The sequence below is a fragment of the Stigmatopora nigra genome, chromosome 1, assembly GCF_051989575.1.
Source record: "Stigmatopora nigra isolate UIUO_SnigA chromosome 1, RoL_Snig_1.1, whole genome shotgun sequence".
In the NCBI taxonomy this organism is placed as follows: Eukaryota; Metazoa; Chordata; class Actinopteri; order Syngnathiformes; family Syngnathidae; genus Stigmatopora; species Stigmatopora nigra.
The window spans coordinates 21,557,621-21,584,868 of NC_135508.1; the positions used below are offsets into that span (position 1 = coordinate 21,557,621).

The window sequence follows — 27,248 nt, forward strand, 5'->3', positions numbered from 1 at the left end:
AACGGCAGAAAAATTCTCATACAAACACGACTTCAAACGTGTTTTATTATAGCATTGTTTCGTTTCATGTACATGATAGAAAATATCCGCAGTAGTTAAAGTGCCTGCCATTCATCTGTGCTATATATTCTTCACTCATTTTCATCACAACTATTAAATTTACCATTATACAAAAAAATAATAATAATAAAATAAAAAGTTGGGATCCATTTGCAACAAGTGGACTTTTCCAGTATGGGCCACCATTTGTAGTAAAAATATGACATTTTCTAAATCCCAATTTTATATATTCAATCTAAATATCGATCGGAAATTTAAATAGTAAATCTCTTAACCATATATTTAGCTAATGTGCTAATATATAAAGACCAGAACCGGCGATCGGAAGTAACAAAATACAAGCTTTTTGCCGCGTTTATTAGGTTTTATTCACTTTCTAACAACTGATGTTTTATTTTTTTCAAATTTCCACATTAGACAAATATTGTAATGAAATTTAGCATTAGAATAAGGCTTTAACATTTAATATTAAGATTTAGATTCAACATGTCAATGTACAATTTAGATTCGGCACTTTATGAAAATAAATATTGACTTTACTAAATAATGTTGTAAATGTACCCCCAAAAAAGTGACTTTAACAATTTCACACCATATTTGAAAGCATTTGACGCAAAACATGAGAAAAATGTTGCCGTCTTTTTAATTCAAATGGCGCCCCATAATTTTAGAATCCTCTCGAATGACAGATTTGCAAAGTGATTTTTATGGCTCGATTGTCTTCATCTTTTTACTTAACTTTACACACTCGCAACCTCATGTTATCATAAATCACACAAAAAAAACATTTCTGGTGGTTAAACTGGGTTAAATCTTACGGATTTCACTAGGTTTACCTGAAAAAGAAATACTTTCTCACACAAGCACACACATACACACACACTCACAAAAAACACACATTCGGTCCTGAGTTGGGAGGCCAAAGCCCGAATGTTTGCACTCTTATGATTGACATCTGCCCTGCAGGCAAAATGGCGGCAGGGAACGATGGCTTAGCCCTGGTCGCGTGAAACAAAAGAAAACAAAAAATACTCTCCTCCGCCGTCTCCTCATTTATACACATTTAATGCGCATGTCGTATTTTCCGGACTATAAGTGGCACTTTTCCATCATACTTTAGGCCTACTTCTTATAGTAGAAGGATAAAATATCGTATTTGACCTGAATGTACAAACTACAATCGGCCACAAAATGTCAATGATTTATTTAATTGTTTTGGTTAGGCTTTTGTTGCAAAAGTAATTTTTGATTTTTTTTGTATTGTTTAACATATTATTTTGGCTTCCCCGGCCAGCGTATGAATCCATAATTGTGGATGAATATAAGTTTTTCTTGTTTATTTGTCATTTTAACATTTTAATTTATTTTTTTTGCTTTTTAGGTATTCAGATTGATTTGAAATTTCACCCCAAAGGGACATGTTTATTTATTTACATGTTCTATTGTTTACAGTTAAAAAAATAAAAATGTAAAAAGTATCTGAATTTTTTTGCGCCGAAAATTAACTGAACGTAGCCCTAAAATAAATAATAATTTAAAAAAACTGGACTGCAGACTAAGTAGGACTACAAAAATAATTAAGGGAGATTAGGAGATTAAAAAATTACCATAATTAATATTAAGAGATTGAAGTTATAGTTGTAAATCGAGTCATACGTTATAATATTACAGGATAAAAATAAAACATTAAAATGAACTTAATGTGAACCAGAAATTAGCTCTGAAATCTGTCTGTATCAGCACAAAACTACTATTGGCGAAAAAATTTTAAATAGATTTTTTTCAATTTATGGTAAATAAAATAAAATACATCACCTATTGTAAATACATTTGGAATCATTATTTCAAATTTTTGGATTAATTCAGGCCAACATTGCTGTCTTAGACAGCTCTTTAATTTTTTCTAAAAAAACAAAAACAAATCATTTCTATATAGCGTGAAAAAATATATATATATGTATAATATATACTCTTCTCGCCTCCTACTTGTGCTGTAAGCCACCAAACTCAATGTAATACATTTCCCAAAAAAACAAAGTTTTTCTTGCGTAACAGCTCTCTTAACAGATTGCTAGACTTAAAAATAATAATAAAAAAAATGTATATATATATATTTTTTTCCAATCATCCGCAAGAAAAAAAAACAAAATTTAATCATAAACTCAATTTATCTTCCAGGCCTATGTCCTCAAAAATGGTAAAACCCCTTAGTCATATTGAATTGGGAATTGGACGCCTCTCACCTCCAATGGTATTGAAATATCACTTGCTATGGTGGTTAATGATTAAAAAAAAATTCATAAGATGTCTCTGATCAAGAATTGTTTGTGAATCTGGCCCATTTTTAAAAAATAATTCAATAGTTTTGTTCAAAATATAAATCTTTTGCTAAATACCACAACACGTTCTGTGAGCGGACCTGGCCGCCAATGAGTTTGGGTGGAAATGGGAAAACCGCCAAAGGGGTTTTGAGATATATTTTGAATTTCCCTCCTTATCCCAAAAAGTCCACTTAGAAAAATAGATTATTTTGTAAAATAATACAACATCTGAATGGTTAAATGTCAACAAAGGCGCGTCATCCCAGAGGAAACGGCCACGTAAGCCCTCAGCTCATCCCCGTATTTCCCGGGTACTTCCATTTTTGGGGTTCGGAACTCCTGAGTTGATGTCCTTTTCCTTCACGGCCATTGGAACGAGCGCCATCGAAAGAAGCCACCGGACAGGCGCAACAAAAGTTCAAAAGACGAAAGGACTGCTACAAATAATAACTATAAAGACTATTTACATGACCCTGTTTAAGCGGCCAGCGTTATTCACTGGCGTCGGATGTCAACATTTTCCAATCATTTGTTCATTCCAGTTCAATTGGCAATGAAATGACAAGGTTTTAGGACCATCCGCGTCCACTCGCGTGACGTTTAGCCATCCCCCGGTGGCGAAAGGTCGCTAGTAGACCTCCAATCCGTTTAACGGTTGAGTGTCTGTTCATTGACTGTCCAACACGTCAAATTAGCTTCCTCTGCTAACACACGTTTTGACGTTAATTCATTAAGAGTGGTACGTTTGTTAGCGTTAGCAAAGGTGAAGATTATAACAAATCAGTATTTGTAAATTGTTAAAAACTATTTCAGGATACAAATTGACAACCAACAGGCCACCTGACTGAGTAGGAGTGGAATATTGAACCTGCATTGTTAAAGCTATCTTAGCTTGTTAGCTACAGCAGGTCTGATCGGACGGATTTACAAAGAAACGCATTTGAAATGTTATCGGAATGGAATTTGATGGGTTATTTGCATAGGCTAGCTCGTTACGGCAATGAAACATAACACCGGGGACAAAGTTTTTAGGATTTTCGATGTGACGACTCATTTTTGGGTACACAATCCAAAACCGATTCAGTTCATCTCTATATTATGTCAGCTTTGAAACTAGCTTTGTTCCAATACAATTTAATTTTTGGATTTGTCGTGAACCTAAAATACGTCTACTTTTCTACATTTAATTTTGGCATGATCAAGAAAAACTGGATTCCACACTCCTAATTTGATTATAATTATCTGTCACACCTAAAATAAAATACCTGTTTTTTAAAATTTAACTCTAAGACCGAGAAAACCCCCAAAATTATCTATGAACAGCTGTCAGATTTTAAAAAAATCAATAAATAATTAAGACCTAAATAAAATCTTTTTTATTGTTTTTTTTTTTTTGTCAAATTGACATGATCGTGTGAAACAGCTGTCAGGACTTAAAAAATAGACAATTAAATAGTTTTTGTTTTTCCAAATTTAACTTGACATAATCAAGAAAAACGGATTCTACCCTCCATAGACTGCTATAAACAGTTGTCAGAAGAAGAAAAAAAACTTCGTATTGTTTTAATTGGCCCAGTGTGATCCTTCACTGCTATTGCTCACAAATTTAAATTACCTGAAATAAACTCCTATTTTACATTAGTTTTTCCAAATTTAACCTTACATGATCGCGAAAAACCGAGATAGGTTTTCAATTCTACCCTGAAAAAATACACCTAAAATGAAATAAAAAAAAAATATATATATAGATATAATTTTTTTCTACCTTCAAAAAATACACCTAAAATAAAATAAAAAATGTAAAAAATTATATAAATTTTATTTTTTTTAAATTCATTTTAGTTTTAGTTTTTTCAGAGTAGATTTGAAGTTTTTCACGATCATGTCAAGTGAAAAAAAAAATATATATATATATATAAAATCATTATTTCATACATATAAATTGGCGAAATGTGATCTTCGCTGCTATTGATCCAAATTGAAAGAGGACATCTCAATTTTTTTGTACATTTACTGCCAGTTGAATAAGAGTAAAACAAATGAAGCGCCCATCGCAAAGCAATCCGACCCTGTCTCCTGCGTGAGTGTTTTTGTGTACGTGTGTGAGTGTGTGTGCGCGTCACCAGATGACACTGGAAATACTGGTTTCTCTGGGCAGAAGCGGCAACATGGCGCTGTTGCCGTGGGCCTCCTCCAAACTCTGCTGCCGCGGCGATTTCTTGGACGGTGCCCGCTGTCCGTTCAGTAGCGTCATGGGGATGTTGCAGTACGTGTGCTGGCTTCCGCTCACCGACAGGTGCGCCGACGAAGGCGGCGGCGGATGCGGCGTTGGGCATCCCCGCGGCGCCGTCTCGTAGCCGTAAACAGGGTAGTACTGTTTCTGCCTGCTGCGGTAGGAATCGCGCCGTAGGTCCGGGCGGGCGGCGGCCACGGCGGCGGAGGCCGCCACCGACATGGCCGACGCCGCCCGGAGCTCGCCGAAGGGTCCCCGCTCGCTGGCGTCCAGCGCCCGCAGGCGACGGACGTCCAGGGTCTCCGTGCGTTTGAAGGGCATCTCGAAGAGGAGGCGCTTCCAGAAATGGGAGTCGGGCTCGTTGCTGGCCACGCCGCGCCACTTGATGACCGTCAGGGTTTTGATGATGTGTTTGAGGGCCTCCACCTCCTGGTAGTTGATGACGCCGCGCAGCTCGGCACACTCGATGAGGATGACCTTGATCTCGCCCGTGACCAACATGTTGCGCAGACGCGTCTCCAGTTCAAAGATGCTCCACCCCCGCCGCAGCACGTAGCTAGGCGTCAAAACGATGATCAGGCGTTTGCTCTGGTCCACGCAGCGGGCCACGTCCTCGATGTAAGCTGCAAACACACGAGCAAGCCAACGACTACGTCAGTCTCGGTGAGCATCAAGCATATAGCTAGTATAGCTATGGTTTGAACGTCTAAAATGGGGTGTTCGGTGCTTATATAGGTTTACAGTGGCCCCTCTACTTTCAATTGCTTCTACATACAGTTTTCAGGTTATAAAACCCTTTGTAGGCAAGTGACTGTTTCCAATACCTCGACATATGAGTGCCTCGACATACGAGCAATTTGAGATACGGGTAAAATTTCGGGCAAATATTTATCTTGAGATACGTGACAAATTTTGATATACGAGCATACAGTGAACGCTAGATGCTGCTCAAAAGAACATCATGGCCACTGTCTCTATCCCCGCAACTCCCTCGTGTAATGTCTCTGTGAGCACTGGGCGGAGGGATGCATTTTTTTCAATTTTTTTTCCCTGGTAGTCAGTGCGAATGGCGGAGCGATCGACAATACGAGAGGAGTATATACTACTTCTAGTTGACAATTTTCAAGCGAATACAAAAGCAAACAACCCTGGATAGGCGGGGCAAATAGAGCCGAGAGAAGAAAGGTATCAAAATTTAAAACAACATTTGAGTTGAGTCTTGTCTGAGGTTGGATTAAACTTATTTTCGAGGGTGTTTGCCATGCAATCCGAGTTCATTGAAATTTGTTTATGTTATGTTACGAGCGCATTGCGCAGTGATAACAGCTGACAAAATGTAGTAACCCAGTTTTGATCGTCTTGTGTGGACAAGTGGGGAAAAAAAAAGTACCTCTAAGTAGTCTGGTGTCATCCTGGTAATGATCAGTGCTGAAACCTGAACATAAATATTCAACATTGAAACGGTGACCAGCAGTCACTTTGCAGTCAACACAAAAATGACAATGTAAGGATGACCTTTGACACCAACTGCACGCATTGGTTCAAGTTTGGATATGGGAGGAGCATCACAGAACAAGAAAGGAGTGGCAAATACTCTAACCGTGCTAAAATGGTCAACTTTTAATCATTTTTTATGGCAATTCTTTGACTAACCGGCTGCAATTTACCTTTCCCAAAGGCCCCGCCCCCACTTCGATACTGTTGCTACGCAGGAAAGCTATACCGGAGTAAGTTTGGCTGTTGTTTTGGAGATGTACTAAAGCAATATCTTCCAAATTGAAGCTAAAGGGTTTCCAATATATGGGGGAGGGTTAATTTCACAATAAGAGAAGGGAAACTTAAACAATTGTTGCAAAAGTATACAGGTCGCTGGCTAAATCGGAGAATTTAGTTTGGGGTTTTTTTGCGTTTAAGCGATGCGAATATTGATAAATTGTATTTTTCAGACTACACATCGCACTTTAAGTTGGCACGTTGGTGACCCTACTCACGATTGTTGGTCGTCAACCTCGTTGCCATTGAATGCCACTCAAGCCATTTTGGGGCGCCATAAAAATTGTCGGGGAAAAGCGGGAAATGGCGAAGGTGGGTACGTTCTTGATGACTTACATGCACATAGCACGCGGCATGCAGTGGGGAACAACTGGATCCAGACCATGAGAGAATTGGGCTTCTTCGTGCTACTGCCATCGCCAAGCTAATGTCTTGCTTTTGTCAACAGCAAGGTGGCGTAGGTAAGTGGCCAGAATGATTCATGCTAAAATTCTAATAAAAATTTCAGGTACATTTCTTTGCCTTGTTTTTTGTTGTTGTTGTAATTAAAAGGAACTCTACTACGGTGGAGCCCCGGGGTTAAGACATTAATCCGTAATTGTAAGGCGAAATCGTGAAACGATAGCAATACAATAATCCCTCGATTATGGCGGTTAATGTGGACCAGACATGGGCACGATAAACGAAAAACCGCAAAGTAGGGTCACCCCTATTAAAAAATAATAATAAAGAAAAAATGTCCTAGTCTTAATAGCAAGCGGAGGCCAGGGGAGTGGCTTCCGCTTGCGAGTTTCAGCGTGGATTATCAACAACAAAAAAATCCCCGGATTTAGTGAGACTGCAAAAGTTGAAGCCGCGATATTCGAGGGATTACTGCAAATGATAGTTATCGTGATAGAATTAAAGCTCATATTAAGCCCTTGTGATTCATTGAATAATGAACAATTCCATGGTCTCCATCCATCTCCTCCCAGTCGGACACAAATGGGCTGGAATGGCGAGAGGACGGCAATCCCGGGAAAATGTGACAGAGAGAGCGCTTACTTCCTGTGGGGATCAAGTCCCTGTCGGGAATGAAGAGTTTATACCCATAATGCTTCTCCAGCACGTCGGGCAGGATCTCCAGGGCGAAGCGCTCCTCCTCGCCGCTCTCCTGGCTCCACTGGTCGGGGTCCACTTTGATGTAGGACAGGTAGGCGTCGTAGTCCTTGTGCTCTGCGGGATCATTTTTGACAATATAAATTCATTCAAGGTCTAATTTTTCAAGTCAATGTTTCTTTTGACGTGACGACTTTTCCACTAGAAAGCAATCTTACCTCCGTCCAAATCCTCGCCGCCAAAGTGGTTTCTGTAGAAGAGCATGAGCTCGATCCTGTAGCATTTGTAGAGCGTGACCAGGCAGATGAGTAACATCAAGATGGCGCCCAGGCCACCGGCCAGCTCCACCGTGTACATGAGCTCGGCTGAGAGGGCAAAATGCAGACAATCAAATTCAATACCGACCGGTTAACCTCAGACAATTGCTCCCTTTCTTAATGATTGCAATTCCCCTTATTAAGCGGTTAAAAAAAACAAATGCAACGTGGTACATATTTACTCACAATGGGCATTCTTAAAAGCCTAAAATTTCCACCAAAGTGGACTCAGTGCCCTATCAGTCTCATTTATGGTTGATTTTGGCAGCTTTGTACCTTTTTTGACAATCTGGATGTTGGCCTGTCGACGACCGTTGCCGTTTTCCACGTAGCAAGTGTAGTTTCCCAGGTCGCTCTCCTCCAGGGAATCCACACTAAGTGAAATGGAGACCTCCTGCTCTCCAAAGTGCTCTCGAATTGTCCTGGAGTCCAAAAAAAATCAAACAAAAAATTGATGCTAAGATTCAAATGATGAATGCATAAAATTATATATGCTTTTCCCGTTTTAGAAAAATAAACAAACATTGTTTTATATACGTATATACCAGTAGGTATACGTTTATATGTGTATATATGTATATACTGTGAAGTATGAATGTATTTTATGCTTATTATTATGTCTTTTGGTTTATATAATGTAGTCACTAGAATAGAATTTTGCATGACCCAGTAGAAACTTCCATCATGACACCTTTTAGTTAAGGGGGTGTCATCTATCACAACACTCCCATTTCTTTGTCTACTTCTTCCCACCTTAAGTTTGTCTCTATCACATGATCCTGTGTTAATAAAACCAGTTTGTCTTTGGGGAGTTGTCAGGAATTCCAAACGGTCATTCAGGAAGATAGACACATCTTTCTGCAATGGCTATTCTGGGTTCCTCCTTCTTATGAAGTGAGTTAAATTCTCATCACTGCTGGCTGTGTGTTTCCTCTGCTCCGATATTATTGAATGTATATGGTCTTAAACCTGACATATACTTTATACATATATACACATAAACGTATACCTGACCTAAACCTATACAAACAGTATATTTTCCACTTTTATGTAAATAAAAAAATGTATATATTGTTTTAAGTTGCATCCAAAGACAAATGAAAGATGGAAAAAATGCAATATCCAATGTTTCCCCTTATTTAGAAAAAGGCTGAGAAGGGAAAAATCTTAAAGGTCTCCAATAATGCCACCTGACATGGCAAGTGTTTCCATGGTCACGTCCCTGGCAGCTCATACGCCACCTTGAATTCTCCGTGCTAATTAGCGAGAAACGAGGCGCCGGCCGGGAGGCAAGAGAGACACCACGTCCGCAAAGGGTCAGCCGGCTGATCGGGTCAGGCCGCCCGGCGCCTCCGCCCGCCCTCGTCACACTTAACCTTTTCGTTGGAGCGCATTTGTCCAAGACAGGCGATACGATACGTGTTACCAGATGTAAGGGAGCTTGAAAATGAAGGCATTTGGGCTAGAGGTAAGATCTTCAGCCCCAATCTGACCCGATCCCAATTTCAAGAATGTCAATCATTACTTCTGGTTCGGGAAACAGGTCGGGTTTCCCACCCAATGGATTTCCTCCGCCAAAGTACTTACTTAATGTCCGACTCGTGTACGCGCTCCTCGTCCAGATCCTCGATGAACTTTTCCGCCTTCATCCAATAAATGAGCGGGCTCACGTCACCGCCGTAGCCAAAGAAGGCTCTGCACGTCAGGTTGAGTGGACTTCCTGTTGGGCCACAGGAAAGAGGAAGTAGGTCAACTTCAGGCCGGGACACAAAGTCCGACATTTCATCATAAAACAGCCGTAATGCAAAGGTCAATGCAAGTTGACGGCAATAGGTGGTCCAATCAAGTCATTTTCTGTGGGTCCCTTTAAAGATATATTATTACTCTTATTATTTTTGGGCTACCGAGCAAAAAAATAATCAAGATGGACAAAGATGCAGTCATGCATCTGGGTGCAAAAATTTCAGGTTACTAATTTTTTTTATAGGAAAATGAGTGACCCAAGATACGAAAAAGATCCAAGTTACGAAATCCCCCAAAAAGTCAATGCATTTCCTTATCCATTAATTTCTTTTGAAAATATTGTCTGAGATGCATTGATTCTCACTTTAGAACATTGCAACAATAAAAGCATTGAATTCAATTCAATTGGCTGCCTCACAACAACCACTATCCATGTTTCAAGATTCTCTCTTACAGGGCACATTTTCACACGCTTGATTAATTTTAAAACATTAAAAAAATCATTTCTTTATAATTTTCTCTCATTTTTGTGTTTCCTCACATCTTTCATACAAAATTGGGACATTTTGATCAATTTTAAAGGGCTTAGTTGATAGTTGTGTGAGGACCGGGGAACGAATTAGAGAATTTACATACAAAGTAAATCTCTACTTACGGAATTTTCTAATTGCAAAAAAGTTCTGGAACCAATTAATTTTGTAAGTAGAGGTACAACTCATCCCATCTCTCATTTTCGTAACCGCTTCATCCTCATTAGGATCGCAGGGGGTGTTGGAGCCTATCCCATGTCACACCGAAATGCCCACAAATGTCTGGGAAGCGACCCAAAACCCAAAAGAAATGGGGAAAAAAATGACTTTGACTCCTCGGATCTTAGTGTTTTCTAGTTGAGCCACGCGCTAATTTGACACGCTGCCATTTTTTAAAGTCCACCGGGGGGCCCCGTGGTGGTACCAGGCAAAAGAAAGAGAGAAAAGAAGTGGATGAGACAGGCTGGCAAGTGGAATCTTTTCCATGACAGTGATTTGACAGCGCGCCATGTTGCCGCGTTGTCGCACCTGCGACGGCGCTCCGCCGGCTCAAATGGCACAAAGTCAAGTCGCAAGGTCAAGCGCCCAAGAATAACCGCACCATGGGAAAGTTCGACAAAAAAATACAAAATAAACAAGCACATTTAAATGAGTTCCTCCCGCATCACAAAAACATGCATGCTAGGCTAATTGTACGCTAATGCACCGCAAGATCTCACTTCTCAGATCAATATATATATACATATATACACATACATATCCATATATATATATATAGAGAGAGATAGTTACATTTATATACATATATAAATACATATTTATGGATGGATAGGTATAGAAATGTATCCATAAATCTAAATACCTAGACAGTAATCCCTCGATTATCGCGACTTCACTACATCACGTTTTTTTTCTGGGGGAAGTTTTTTGTCAATTAATTTTTCTATTAAGTTCATAAAAATGTGAGAATCCACGCTGAAACGCCTAAACGGAAGCCACTCCCCCGTTCCCCGCTTGCAACTAGAACTCACGTTCTTATGTACGACTTATGTAAAAAAAATGCAAATACATTTTTTTTCCCTCGAGGTTCTTCGTTTATCGTGACCATGTCTGGTCTACATCACCGCGATAATCGAGGGATTACTGTATACTACTACTGTACTGTATACTAGTATTATACTGTGCAGAAATAAGGTCAACGTTCCTAAAGAAAAGAAAAGAGCAGTGGAGATTCCCTAGAGTCGTACTTGCTGGAAAATGACAATGGCCAATTTAAGCCCAGCACGGTGGGGCCTTCTGGCTGTGTCGCCAATAGAGGCGGGTGGCTAGCTGTCGCGCGCTAATGGCAGGGCTCACGGGGAATTACCGCCGAGATTTGGAAGGAAAACCCGACGGCCGTTTTCCTATCGCAGACGCATCAAAAAAAAAACGCACTTTCAGATGTGATTTTTTTCCGTTTCAAAATCTTTTCGAGTACGTTCGCATGCCAATCTTCATTTTCCATTCTGCCCATCCTCACGAGAGTCGAGGGGGTGCTGGAGCCCATCCCAGCCAACCCCAGAGTCCAAATGCCAGCCCACTGCAGCATTTGGAGGATCAAAGAGTTGAGGTCATCCATTGAAAAGAAGCCGGCTAACCCGAAATGGAAATTTTCGAGGCTAAAATGCTTCCAAAGACACGAAATGCTGAGCAAGGAATCACTGTCAGCTCCTATTGATATGCAAAGTAGCATCCAACGCGTCTCCAGGAACGCCGCCGAAGACAAATTCAATAATAAGCACTTTCACGGTGAACCTTTTCTCCTGAAAATGAGGCTTAGCGCAGCGCGCCAAGAATCGAAAACGCGACATTACGGCGACAAAGAGCCGATAAAGGCCGAGCGAAAGCACCAAACGGAACATGCAAACAATTTGACGGGGAACGTGAAACTAATTGGTCAACAAAATGACGAGACAGAAAAATACAAAAATGTAAACAATAGAAGTAGTGTGAAAATATCAACATGATTGTTTTGGGTGATATTTAAAATAAATGACAGTCTGAGATGATTTCCTGTATTTTAATAAGTCCCACCTGAGTAGTTCATACAAAATTGGGACAAAATAGGTCGCAGCAGCCAAGGAATACACAATGAAGAGAAAAATACATACATACATAGTATTTAAGTATGGTGGTTCTTTGTTTCTGATCAAATAAAAATTGCCCTACCTAAAATCCTTTTTTTTTTCATTTTTCATATTGCATTATTTGGCTGCTGCGACTTATAGACCGAAATATACAGAACTTTTGTTTGTTTTTCGCATCTTTCATACAAAATTGGGACACATTGGGTTGAGTTGGTGTTTTTTTGAGGACCGTTGGAACGAATTGCGGAATTTATATATAAAGTACTGCTCTACTTACAAAATATTCAAGTTACAAAAAAGTTCAGGAACCAATTCAATTTGTAAGTATTTGGTAATCAGTCTTTTTTTTGTAAACCCTTTTTCAGAACAATTCTGACCAACCAAGTCCAAATTCGTCACATATTTACACATGGGAGGTATCAGGCCAATAGCTGAAGAAGAGCAATTTGGAAAATTTTCAGACCACTCCTACAAGAGTCCGAAAACTGCCTCATTGCAAAAATAATCAATTCGAAAGAAACAACAACACGCTCAATAAAGGCAGGGAAACTCCCTGTGAGCGCCAGCCGTTTAAAACAATATTTGTTGAGAGGGAAATAATTTCCCAGGAGGCAATTCAAATGCTCATTGCTTCTTGGTATCTGGAAATAATTTTTAATAATCCGCAGTATGAAATGAAGTTGACCAAGGCAATCCAGAGAGACCGATCCGTTTTGGTAGGTTTCTGTCCAGATTAAAAATAAACTTTAAAAAAACTAACAATGAAAAATAAATTAAAAAAATAAAATAAATAAATAAATTATATTATTTATTTATTTTAAATCAAGGAAAGACAAAGATTGATAATCTTGGGCCCGTCAAAAAACTACAACAAAAGAATTAAAGTCTTTCTGAATTCAGGAGGAAAAAAGAAATCATAAAATTTGCCCTGTCGTATCTTCATCTGTCCTATCGTCCCTCTTCCTGTCATATCCATTATTAGGTGTAGCCATTAGGAAAGCAAGAGCTAATCCGGAACGGATGAAAATGAAAGACCCAAGCAAGGTTAAGCAATCTAAGGCAATCGTCCTCCCTCTCCACGTGCTTTAAATAAATCAAGTCACATTATAAAACGCCCTCGGACTAATGGCACTGGAACAAATGACTGGATTTGTGAGGGAGTGGTGGGTGCAAGAAGAAAAAAAAATCTCTCCTGCTTTACTAAATTCATTTTCTGAAACCAATTCACTCAGCAGCAAGGTTATTTACAGAGGAGAGCGACCCAAAAATGAACAAGAAGTGGCCTGGAATTGCCCAGAAATAACCAGGAAGTGACCTAAAAACTACACGAAGAACTGGTAATACTATAAAGTGAACATATACCTTAATATTAGCAGTAAGTGACCCAGAAACTGAATTTGCCCAAATGTAACCAGTAAGTGAGCTGCAATTGCCCGACAATAACCAGGAAATGAACTAAAAACTACACAAAGTCCCGGAAATACTACAAAATGAACAGATAACTTAACATTAGCAGCAAATAACCCAGAAATAGCCTAAATATTAACAAGAAGCGGCCAGGAATTTCCCCAAAGTAACCACGAAGACCTGTTAATACTATAAAATGAACAGATTTGTTTCCGATTGAACCTGGATTTGACAAAAATGACCAGGAAGTGAGCTGCAATAGCACCAAAGTAACCAGGAATTACCTCAAAGCTACACGAAACCCTGGAAATTCCTGCATCCTCACCCTCTTCCTATTGCAACAAAGAAATTTCCCGATTACGGGATGAATAAAGTTATCCAATCCAATCCAATCCAAATCAACAGATGCCTCAACATTGGTCATCAACAAGTCACCCGAAAATCAGCAGCTATGAAAACATTTCCTTGCACTATTTGACGCTTCTGTGATTCTTTTGTAATGCAAAGTTGTTCAAGGGGAACCCATTAATGTGACTTTGTCTCTTCACACCTGGTCCCCAGCAGACGGATGGTAATGGAGTCCCATGACTTCCTCTTTGGACAAAATCTGGGTCTCGGTACCAAATGTTAGGGGGGGCCCGACGAGAACCCATGAGCCGGAGAGCAATTTCACGGAAGATGTGCGAAGCCACGGGGTCTCATTACGTGGACATCTTCTGGGAAATGAGACCTCCGAACAAGGGGACGCTTGGCGACGAAGCCCAAGTGCTTTTCGCCCATCTGTCAAATCGTAACGTCGCTCCCCTATCAAAAAATCACATGCAATGCGTTTCTGTAAAAAGGAAATGTATTATCTTAACTTTAATTGAGTTTATTTTGATAAAAATCTTCTATTTCTTAATTGCAATAAAAATACAATGCCAAACGGTAAATATTCTGATTTTAATGCTTGTAAATTAAAAAAAATGATAGAATAAGATTTTTTTTCATTTAAAAACTATTATTTTCTTGTAAAAAAGAGAAAGTAATCTGCGATCCACACACGTAGAAGTCTAAATTGTACTACAAAGTGGACGGCTTGCGGCCCGGGTAGAATGGGCTATTGCCGCCATCTGGCGGACAAACAAGTGGTAGTGCAGGTGGAGCTGTTTTGAGTTTGGTTGCTTGGGCTGAATATGGCCGGGACGTAAAGTGTCCTCCGATTCTGCAACGACGAAGCAGCGATATCGTGGCGGTCACTCACACTGCAGGTGGTCTACTTTTGTGTTTGGAGGGGGGGGGGGGTCGCGCATCAAAGTACATGTGTGCAGGCGTGTGGGAGGAGTGTACGGTGAAAGGTCAGGATTCCGCCCACATTCTCCGTTGGCAAGTGAAGAACAGAAAAGGCTCACGTGTGTGGGTGTCATTTGCATCGCACACAAAATGGCTTCAATTTGCAGAAATACCTTGACATACGAGCACCCCAAATATTGACCAATTTGAGATACGAGGAAAATTCCGAGCAAATATTTGCCTTGAGATACAAGCAGACAAGACAGCCTGGTACGAGAGTATGATAATGATATCTACAATCACAGGGAGTACAGGTTGCATTTTTTCCATGCTTTTTTTGTTGCATTAATCACTGCAGTATTAAGGGGGAAAACAATGGGTCCAAAGCAAGCCGCTGCAATGAAAGGTAGTGAGAAGAAAAGGCGTATGTTGACAATCGTTATTAAACACGATATTAAAAGATGTTTTTCCATTGTAATATGCTGTTTTTGGTGTTTTTTTTAGAGGGGGGGACGTATTAATTTGTATTTTGTTCATTTCTCTGGGAAAAAAATGATTTGAGATACGAGTAAATTGACATACGAGCTTGGTCCCGGAACGCATTAAATATGTACCTCAAGGTATTACTGTATTGGTTTGCCATGTTTTGGTGTAGTCAATAAATATTTCCAATATATCCCAAAATCCTCCAAAAGAGCCAAAATCAATACAAAGTGACCTGAAATCAACAGGAAGTGACCTAGAAATGACCCCAAAACCATAGGAAGCAAACCTTTAACCAGAAGTGATCCATAAGTCCACTCAAATGAAACGAATATGACCCAAAATGTATAGGAAGTGACTCCCGAATGACCCAAAATGTGAAGGAAGTGACCCAAAAACAAGTGCCACTGGCTGCATGAAAGCAAAGATGTTTTGCCAACAGCCCCAGGCTGAACTTCTTTATCTGCCTTCTGTTGTTTTTCTGACCTCGGGGCTTCTTCTTTGGGAACTTTCACTGTGAAATGGATTAAAAATCGACATTTACGATAGCCAACATTTGGGGAGCAAGAAATTGTCTCAAGGGCGCTTTCTCCAATAATGCACAAAACACTCAAGAAGTGTGTTTCGATGTCCTCGAATTGACAGGAAGTGACCCAGAAATGCATGAATACCAACCTCGGTCAATTACTCCCCTTATTAATGATTGCAATTCCCCATATTAAGCGGTTAAAAACCCACAAATCCAACGTGCCACATATTTACTCACATAGGACGCAACTAAGGGTCTATAATTTCGACTGACGTCCAAAAACTTTAACACGCGCTATTTATCAAGACGCCGATTGTTCCCTTGTTTTAACAGATCAATAACAAACTGCGTAGGAGGGAAAAAACAACAACAAAAAACGGCGCTTCGATCCATCCGAGATCATAAAGACGGTATCATCAAATCAAAACTAAGTAGGGAGGACGTCTGAAGACGATGGCATCATCATCATCATCTCGATATCGATCGAACGGTGAGGAAAGGTCATGGAAATCGTACTGGGCTGCCAGTGAGTCTGTTTTTATTTCTTTATTTTTAACCACTGAATTGACGTCTGAGTGCGGACCGAGAAAATAAATTCAACAGTTAACGTTAATTTATTTTTCACTCGCTCTTGTGGCTGCAAAGGAGGAAGCTAGGTTTCTAGTTTCAGCTAAAAGGATAACAGTTTCCATGGTAACCTAGCTTAACATCGGGAAAAAAAAGTGAGGTAGTCATCAGTAAAGACCAAGACCTTACGTCGTCAACAGTCAAAGTCAAACAACGACTGGTTTAAAGAACTTAAAAATAAGGATACTAACATAACAAATCAAGAGGATTCTGACTTTAGTGTCTGCTAGTACATTTAGAATTCTCAAAATAATGTCAGATGTGAGTATTTTGAGATTGAGGTCAGAAATATGGAAGAAAATCTGAATTTTTTTTTCTTCAAAATCTCAGCCAACGTATTTTCTTCTGTGCATAAAAATAACCTGGGCCAAGATTTTGACTATATTCTATACATTCTTTCAAATTCTGACAACACGAAACGGATAAAATTATCGGAGAAATTACATTTGGAAAATGTTCAATGTTTCCAATGGAAATAAACGATCGTTTCTTTGGAGAGGAAAAAATAGAAAAAAGTTCTACATTTCCCCAACAATCCGAGATGATCAAAAGCAAAACCGTCTCCTCACATGCTTTCTGAAATCAAATCAAAACAATCCCAATTCAATTCCATTCATTCACAAAGCACATTTGACAACAAGGGTTGCGAGCGGCTGTTTTCCAAGCGCTTGACTTCCCCCTGCGAGGCAGAAACGTACCCAAAAAAAACCCACCGTGACCTATTTTCTCTCTTGCGATAGCTCGCTTTGTTCCCCCGAAAAAGCACCGAGTTGGAATTTTTCCCAAGAACTCCCGAGAGGAAAATGGCGTTGGAAGGCGCTTTCAAAAATGTCATCAAGCTCGCTCATAAATAAGAGTAAATTTGATATTTTGAGTAAATAAGAAAGTAGAACCAAATGTACTTCTCCCTACTTCAGATGGATGCCATTCGGATTGGCTCATCTAAGAACAAAAATTTGGCGAGGGTGTCGGTACCAGAACTGCCAAATGTAAACAAAATATATATATTTGTTATGTCTAAAATGTATTTTTCTGTGTCTGTATTCTCACCCTCTTGCTACTGTGACAGTGAAATTTCCCGAATATGGGATGAATAAAGTTATCTAATCTATTAAGGAAAAAAAAACATGTAAAATGCTGAAAATAAAACCTTGATTTTAGTTTTTTTGCGAGGGATTTTCATAATTTTGGTACAAATTGCATTGGAGGTATGCAATGTGTTTGCTTACCTAGCGTCATCTCAGTGACGGTGGTCTGACTCTCGGGTGGTGAGAGGATTTTGGGTGGCTTGTCTGTCAAAGGAGCTGTGGGAAATACAGAGGAGAGACCACTCGGTTTACAAAGGGTGACCACACATGGAAAATGAAGGAACAGTCAAGGTTGTTTGTCAAACGGCTGGCCAAATGAACACATTACAATGATATTGATCTTAATAATGTGGTGTGAAGATTTTCCCTTTAAAGTAAAATTTGTACTCCCTATTAAAACCATAAATATGGAAGTGAATATTGTGAATCGGGGGCGGCTTATATGCGAGAAATTGTACAATTCAACCATTTTAAGGCCATTTTGAGGGTGCGTCTTATATGTGAGCAACATGGCAAATCAAAATTATCATCACTTTGCATTTTGATTGACATGTTGACAGAATGGCAACATAAGAATAGCATGGCTAAGGATTGCATGTTAGTAGCAGAAATCTGCAGCAAATTCTATGTTGAAAGAATTGTTCTTCATTCATCTGACAATGGAAGGCTAATTAGGATTTATTTTCATAATGAACCATTTTTTAGTTGGATTTGTATCCAAAATATGCTCTGCTATCATTTTAAGGACACCTGCTGTTTTATTTCATAACACCTTCAAAGGGTTGCGACTTTTCTGCCACATTTCTGGGGAAGGATTTATGTCCAAAGTAATGTCTGCTATCATTTTTTAAAGTCACTTGCTTTCATATTTCAAAGAACCTTTAAAGCGTTAAGCATTTTCTGTCACTTTTAGGGAAGGGATTTGTGTCCAAAATATGCTCTGCTATCATTTCAAAGTCACTTGCTATACTATTTCATGGCCTTTATTTAAATATCCTTCAATTCTGGAATGACCCAAACATTTACCACACATTGCTCACCAAAAATTGAAAAGAAGCGACAGGAACCTAGCAAAAATCCGTCCGGTCCGACCATCTACGGAGATATTCATTCATTTTCTCTCCCGCTTATCTCCACGAGGCTTGCGGGGGGTGCCGTAGCCTACCTCGGCCAAGTATGGGCATCAGGCGCAGGGTACAAAGAGACAAATAACCAATCACACTAATATCTAGGGACAATTTAGCATAAAATGAGCTATTTTGAGGGATGTGGGAGGAAACCTCAGCACCCGGAGAAAAACCACTCACGTCTGAGGAGGTCCAAATCAGGAAATGAATGCTGGATCTCAGAACCACGAGGTTGACACAGTAACCACTTGTAAAAAAAAAATATATATATCGATCTCCAGGGTGGTGACAGTTTTGACGTTTGGTGTCCCCCCCCCCCCCCCCCCCCCCTCCCGTTCCCGTCTTAAGCCGGGAGTGTGGGCCTCCGTCCGTCTTTTCCGACGGCTCCCTGGGGTGACGCGACGGAAGATGAAAAGCGAGGGGGAGGGAGTAGGGGAAGGGCACTGGCGGTGCGCTGTTCACACTTCATTAAAGAGCACTTCTGCAGATGGAGAGCGGGAGGGTGCTTTGCTACGTGCGAGTGTGGCAGAGTTACAGCGGAGAAAATAAAGCTGCTTTGTGAAGCGAGCTGCCACACTGGAGGTGGAGGGGAAATCCACTTCGAGATGTACGGTACACAGTGTACCGTTCCTCTTCACATGGCGCTCGTTAGATCTGTGTAGGATGATTAATACGTCAACAAGCGGTTTTGTTTGCGGAACGGGATTTTAGGCTTTAAGACTTGCAGATTCAGAACTATTGAAATTCATCCCTTTTACAAACCGATTATCCTTACAAAAGTCCCACAAACTATCCCAGCTAACGATGAGCGCTAGATTGGGGACAATCGACAGCTAGCTGAATCATTGCAGGGCACAAGGAGACATAAAACAACTATTAATACATAGGGTTAATGTCTGCTAGCATGCATGTTTTTGGAATGTGGGAAGAAACCAGAATACCTAGAGAAAACCCACACAATCCCGGATAGAACAGACGAACTCCACACAGGGAAGACCGAACCTGGAATTGAACTAGCAATCTCTGCACTGTGAGGCCAATGTGCTAACCACCCAATCACTAGGCTTTTAACTGTAGTACAATACCAATTTTTTTTATGTTAGTCTACATCGATGATATCGTCAAAGTCGGGGAGTCCAGTAGAGGGCGTATGTATGAGTTTGTGGAAAACGGTAGTCGAGACTCGTTGTTGTTTTGGTGTGACGAGTCAGAATACGAAATTGCAAGTGGGTCAGAGTTGGATTTAATTAGCAAGATCATGATTTCGCTGAGATTTTTCCATACAAGTTTAATTAAACACACGCAAAAATGACCATAAGACAAGTAGAAATCATTAGTGCTGCAACAATTAATTGATTAAATTGAGTAATTCAATGAGCTAAATAGGGCAATTCCGTATTGGCAAACAAATCTATAAAGTAAGTAAAAAGTTAGTAAAAAAAAAAAAAAAATCAGTCATCAGTAGTCTATTATTTTGTCTTGTGTTGTCTGTTAAGGCTCTTTTGAAGTGCAATGTTAACGCTAATGATCAAATGAAATGCAAATGCAAGCCTACACACTTTGATTTACGTCTAAAATGATTCTGCAATCTACCTTTGCTCTCCGACTATTCCGTTAATCCAACGAGCTAACTGACGGAATAAGAAAATGACTAAAATCATTTGTATCTGCAGCAAGTAAGTTTACAACTTGAGAGAGTTGCACGGTGTCCTGTTTGTACCCCGCAGCATAGGAAAAATCAAAAGTAGACTGCAAGATGAGCGAGATGGAGCAAACTGAGCACAGATAGAAGCTGTCCTTGGGAAGCTAACACTAAACAAGATCATCTTCAGAGCTGGAGGAAGCGACTTGTAAAATCTTAATTAAAAGATTGTATCGCGTGTGGTTTTGCGTGTGGAAAATATGGAAATAACGGACTTAAAAGACACATTTTCACTGTTGGAGCAGGGAAATCATTTAGCGTGCCGAGAGTAGGCGGAATAAGAGAAGTCATTTTACTGCCAGGAGAGAATCTCCACTTAAAAAAAAAACACAGCAATGATTAGCTCAAGATAGCCTCTCATCCTTTTCCGTCCTGCTTATCCTCACAAGGGTCGCGTGAGAAAACTTAAATCACGGAATGACATATTGCGGCCAATTTCTTGGTGGATTTTGGTCTTGAGCAGGAAGTACGGGAAAGTGACATTCACCGATATCGCAGTGCAGCGCAAAGATGAAAGAAGAAAGTTTGCTGATCTGTGTTGTTCCCCGACAACGGAATAAGCCTTGAGGATCTGATACATAAATCCATTATGTAATCAGAATTATTAAAGGTTTTGTGCGAAAGAGCAAAATTGCACCATGTGTGGAGCAGCCACATTTAGTGTACACCAACAATATTACAAATGACAACAATAGGGCACCTTTTTTCATGCTAAAATACTTTGTAGATACATGTTTACCCTACCTTTTTTCCAAGAAAAAAAAAATATATTAGTGCTTTCATTATTAATGGATTTAAAAAATATATATAGGTGAAAAAACACTGTTGAAAATGCATAGATGAGTAAAATAAATATGAATAAAACAGAAATACATAGCTACAGACCCAAATAACACTCGAGCTAAGTATGTTTTCTTCATAATATTTAACTCATTGCCTGCCAATTGTTAACGATACCTGTCAGTTTGTTACATCGCTCAAAAACAATGCAATCGATAATTACAGCTATTGTAGACTTACATTAGCGCTCATTTAGCACCAATCCTCCCGACCTGAAAAGTACTTCCCCGAGTGAGTGCTAATTAGCCAAGGCAAGGCATTAATTATATTACACCTCATCTTAATTATGTAGCCCAGATGTATGCCGTGCCAGAGGAGCAAATGTTAGCGCACTTTGCTAATCGACTGATAACTGGAAAATATAGATGTACAGAGAAATCGATCCAATCCCATCTGTTGACAAAATACAATATATAACGAATTGGCCCGAATATTAGACGACCCCCTCCTTTTCAAGACCTAATTTAGAAAAAAAATGACTTTTTGAAATCCAAATTCTATTTCTCAACACAAATACATAATCAAACTGGGAACTTTACATAAAAATCCCATTGAGAATTCCATTTGAAAAGGGTCACTTTTCGGCAGCCGAAGAGAAATTCCATTGCGTTTGTATTGACCTTCATTATTTTAAATAGAATCTAACCTTTTGTCCCACGGTGCTGTTTTGAGACGGCCCGCAAGCTGCCGATGGAAGAAAGTAAGATTGATTGGAATCATCAGTGGGAGGTTGATGATAAAATGTGTATCGACTTATTCTGGATGATTGAAAGGTCACATCTAAGCAAACCATCATCCAGCCATTTTAAAAGTAACACTTTCACCGTTTAGTTAAACTTTCCATTCCTCTCGAATCGGCTTCTGTGGCACAAAGAGGTTTTAATTTGAAAAGCATTCATAAAGTGAACAGAAAAATATGCAAACGCTGAATGTTTCATATCTTGCATTACCTTTTAGTTTATGAACGTTTTAAAAGCAGATACAATACAGAGAGTCCCAGGATAACAGACGTTGCCGACAGTCAAAGTCAAACATAACTGTAAACATAACCAACGGTTGCCCTACCCAAGATGGCCGCCAATTATCTACGACGCCATAAAAACAATTGTCAGCGAATGAACAAATTTAAACCAACCAATCAAATCCTAAATTGAACCAAACAAAAGATTTAAAAATGATCAGTACTTATTTTTACAATTTTCTCAATTCACATATGTTTGATTGTATCTTTTCATATCATTTTAAGAGGTAAGATTTGTTTTGCTGTATTTTTCAATTTAATTCTTTAGATTTTTGGGGGGGAATCTATGATCTGTACTTGTGTATTCCATAAAATATATTCAGGAGTTGAAGGTAGTAAAGAAATATTGTTTGATGGCGATATTGCAGAGAAAATTGGCAAAGAACTTGAAATTTGTCCTTACCCGTAACAGAGAGTTCGGTGGTCCTTCGCACCACAAAGTTCCCAAACTGTAATTCGCAGGTGTAATTCCCGACGTCATCTTCCCGTACTTCCTGGATAGAGAGGGTCTCCCCCTTTCTCCCGATGGTCTCTCTCCATTGCTTAGGTGCGCACTCCTAGGTTTGAAGAGCAAAGACATTTTGAAAAATAGACCTGATCCAAATTTACCCTTAACTACAAACTCATCCAATTCATTTCTAACGATGTTTGACGATAAACCCGTTCGTTCATTGCAATTTCAATCAGTTGGAGTTGGTCCACAAGCTGTCCTCTCTGACAAAAATAACAAAAAATGTTGGACAAAAACACTCGTTTGCTACCAACCCTCCCACTTCAAATGAATGAGACGCTAATGGTTGTCAATGTCAGCCAAAAAGCATGTTAGGCTAATTGTACACTAAATTGCCCCTAGGCCCGATTGGTTGTCCGTTTCATTGTGCCCTGCGATTGGCTGGCAACCGATTCAGGGTGACTCCCATCTGCTGCCCATAGGTGGCTGGGATGGAGTCCGGAACCCCCCACGACCCTTGTGATGATAGAGGTAATAGAAAATGAATGACAAAAAACCTTAAGGCGAAAGTACTAACCACTCGGGGCGGAACTCTTGAAATTAGAAAACATAACTAAATTTATAAAATGTCATCGCTAAAAATATATTAAAAAGATTTTAAAACATTTGACAGATTTTCAAACGTTTTGCTTTATAATAACTCTTTCAACGTGCCTATAGGCTGAATGTTAAAACTAAAGTAAGAGTTTAATGTAATCCATTTCACACTTTGAAAAAGGGCCAAAAAGTGATGACACCCGTTTTTTCTATATCTTTGTTGTAGAGTAGACGGACACTATCTCCCTTTTCCGCCCACTCGTGATCCGAATTTGGAACACAAACCCGTTTCGAGGACACCCCTGTCCAGACGAAAGCCTAAATTGTACCTTGTACCAGACGATCTGGGGCTCAACTTCTGGCTGAATGTAGTCTTCTATTCCCGTACAAGTAATGTCCTTGCTCTTGCTCAGCTCAGCCTTCTCGAAGAACCTCATCTTGGAGTTGTAACAGAGATCTGTGTCATTCTCTGCCACCGTGAGGGACATGGACACCTTCATGCAGTAGGTGGAGTTTCTGAAATATTAAGAAATTCAACGTAATGAGCAACACCAATGCCAAATGGGGGCCATACAACATTGTCCAGTGGGCCACCATTGGCCCTCGGGCCACATTTTTTCTTGAATTTCATTCATAGATTCTCTATTTTGATATCGTATCGTAGGATTGTTGTGGCTTTTCGTGCAGGTCAAATCTAATTTGTGCGCATATAAGCCGTACCCTCGATTCAGTCATCATTTATTTGAGCGCCAAATATGGGGTAAATGCAAGAAAATACGGTAATTGGAGGACTCCAAGTACTTTGAATAAACTGCAAATGTGCATACTAAAAGACAGGCAGGCGGTATTTCATTCACATCTCAGGTGAGATGTTGACGCACGGTTTTAAATGAATTGTCAACAAATTTGATCGTTGATGCTATCAAAACTAACGCGCTAATCTTGACAGGCCTCGGGTAAAACGGGATTAATTGGCAGGCCACGGCGAGAGCGGAATGACGGATTGTTGTGGACAGCCCGTTTTGACTGTCGTTTCCTTGCGAGATTAGCGGCGATCCACGCCTGTGAATACAAATGGCGCCCATCTGGAGGAGATTCTTTGCACATACGGGCCACGTGCCATGCTGGTGTGACTGAATATTCATAATGCTAACCTACCCGGTTTGTTTTTGCAGTGGGATTGGGATTCGGGATCGTTGAAAGATATCTTTTTGATTTTTTACGTTTGAAAATGTGTTTTTACTGAATATTTAATAGGTACAACTTGGCTATAGTGGGGCTGTGTGTGGTGAACAGATTGTCAGGAAAAAAAGTGAAATAATCTTTGAAAAAAAATAATCAAGTTGCAAATTGGGTATGAAAAACTGTTTTAGAAATTGTCCTACAAGTTTGTGCATTTGTGCATATTTGTGTGTAGTATAAGTACTTTTATCTAGTTGTACCAAAACTGTGTGCATGCGCTATAAGTATGAGTACTTTTGTGTAGTAGTACCAAACATATACTGTACTTGTGCTACGTGTACATATGATGGCATGTATTTATATACTGCAAGTATACGTACTTGCATGCATTTATATCTATATAGTTCTGGAAAATGCGTGCATTTTTTACATTTCTATGAACTTAAAAATAATTTTTAATAATTAATAGTAGAGAAAAATCGCAAAGAAGTGAATTTGTGATAATCGAGGAAAGACTAGTATTTTTTATGCATCCATGTGTGTGTGTGTGTGTGCATCCTCTGCCACTCTGCATTAAGTGACAGATTTTGTCATTACAGATGGTTTTGCTTTGCATACGACAATGTTCCTCGGGGTGTAACATCTGAAACAGCTGAGCGCTGACCTCCATTTGACGTACAGCACCGCTCATCTGCTCGCCGTTCCTTTACCAAACATGACACGGGCGCTTCTTCGTTACGTGGTGACGGATGATCGTGTGTTTGTGTGTGTTTATGCGAGTCTGTGCGTGTGTGTGTGTGTGTGTGTGTGTGTGTGTGTGTGTGTGTGTGTGTGTGTGTGTGTGTGTGTGTGTGTAGGAGGGAGGGGGTGTGTGAAAGGCAGCAAAAGAGACAGCCATGTATGCTTCGAATTTCAAGTGCGTACGTGGACGTGGAGGTGAATGCTTTGCGTTGGAGGCTTGCTAAGTTCCTGTCAGTTGCAGCTGGTTTTGTGGGAGCACAAAACTGACATGGAAGTGAGTGTTTGTGTGTGTGTGTGTACATGACAGGGAAGTCAAACTCAGCTTTGTCAAAGGCCATGTTGGGATTTTTCTCCTGTCTTTGTAAGAAAAGACGGGTGGGGAATTATATGTAGTCTTTTTTTTTTAAATACCCTCCAAGGGAATAGCGAGAGCAGAACTTTAAGTATAAGACTATCCAATCTTTGGACTATTATAGCAAACCATCTTTCCCCAAATGATATCGCAGCCATTCTCCTTTGACGTAGAAACGGCGTATTGACGACACGATTCTTCTCTCCAAATTGAAGGCCATTCATGAGCTGATATCTTACTGACCTCCAAATCAAAAATCGCACTCCAGCTGTCGATAGGGACTTCCTGTTTTTATTCGCGGTCGACACACTTCTGAAGGTTGAAGTGTTCTTGAACGCTAACATCGGAAATAAGCCGCTTGTTTGATAGCGGAGAACTTCAGCAAAGGAAAATCACATACATAAATCGGGCAATATCTTTGATTGTCCAATATTTTAGAATTACCTTGCCTGGACATGACTCTTTAAATGACTTATTTATGTTTTTATTGGGAAGCACGTACTTTGTGGAGTAGCACCACTAATTTCATTATATGCAGCTGTTGTATAACGACAATGAAGGCTTTTGACTTTGACTTGACTTTGACTTTTTGAGTTCAAAAGAGATTGAAATGAAATATTGGCTGTTGTCAGGGGAAAGATTAGTGCTCAAAGGAATCAGAAAATCATTTTTTTTTCTTTGTTTTTGTAGCAGCTTGTGGTATTGCAAAAATGCAATCAAATAAAAGCATTTTCAAAGGTTATTTTTAAATTAAAAAACTAAATACACAAGTAAGTGTGTTAAAAAAAATTAAGTCTGTAAACAATCAATTCACCTCCAAATTTTTGATTAAAAAGTGTCAGTAAAATAAAAAAACAACTTTTCAAATTAAAAAGAATAAATAAATGAGGATAAATACTTTGTGGAAGTAAACAGTCAAAATTCAAAAGCCTGCTGTTTTTTTCCACCTAATCAAAAAATATTAATAGATGGCAATCATTCAAAAACTGGGTGGTCAAAAAAAAATATCACAAAAAACTACTTAAAATAAAATAATCAATTGTTTTTAAGCAATTAATTTCTGTGGATTTATTTGCTCAATGACTACTTGCCCATCATTTGATCCATTTTAAATTTGAAACCGGCGGGAAAGATCTTACCTCAATACACAGGAATAGTATCCGGCATCGTCCAATTGGGCCGGTCGAAACCAGATGGCGTCCTCCTCCTTGCTCATCCGTGTGCCGTCAAAACTGATGGGCTCCTCAAAGTCCCCGTGTCCGGCGCTTTTGTACCACATGAGGCTGAGTCCGGCGCTCTGCGCGTGGCTGTAATTGGCGCGGATATATCCGTAGAACAAAGCGCACTTAATCCGAACGGGTTCCCCCAGCAGCACCTTGTACTTCAGGTAGTCCACCGACCAATCCGTGCATCCTTCCACTGAAAAAAAGATACAACAATTCCATTGAATTGAAACCTTGACGATGAGTTAATCGATAAACGAGTACAAGAAAGATAGAAAAATAAGTAGTCAACAATAAACAGATAAGTAAATAAAATACATAGAATACATAAGATACAAAAGATACATAAGATAATTAAGATCAATAACATAAATAACATAAATAAGATAAATAAAATATATAGTC

At 39.6% G+C, this 27,248-nt stretch overlaps 1 protein-coding gene across 2 annotated transcripts in view; it reads right to left on the bottom strand.

Annotated features, from left to right (window-relative positions):
• Window positions 1-3,730: 3,730 nt before the first annotated feature.
• The window catches only part of LOC144197398 (interleukin-1 receptor accessory protein-like 1), a 46,274-nt gene continuing 22,756 nt past the window's right edge, over window positions 3,731-27,248 (bottom strand). For both annotated transcript variants that reach the window (XM_077718016.1, XM_077718015.1), the window contains exons 3-12: window positions 26,760-27,039; window positions 23,675-23,861; window positions 22,701-22,854; window positions 17,749-17,823; window positions 9,390-9,522; window positions 8,079-8,224; window positions 7,704-7,850; window positions 7,432-7,602; window positions 6,005-6,049; window positions 3,731-5,237 (exon numbers count right to left, since the gene is read on the bottom strand). In XM_077718016.1, the coding sequence (XP_077574142.1) occupies window positions 4,501-5,237; window positions 6,005-6,049; window positions 7,432-7,602; window positions 7,704-7,850; window positions 8,079-8,224; window positions 9,390-9,522; window positions 17,749-17,823; window positions 22,701-22,854; window positions 23,675-23,861; window positions 26,760-27,039 (2,075 nt within the window). In that variant the 3' untranslated portion in view covers window positions 3,731-4,500. The remainder of the gene's footprint in view (window positions 5,238-6,004; window positions 6,050-7,431; window positions 7,603-7,703; window positions 7,851-8,078; window positions 8,225-9,389; window positions 9,523-17,748; window positions 17,824-22,700; window positions 22,855-23,674; window positions 23,862-26,759; window positions 27,040-27,248) is intronic.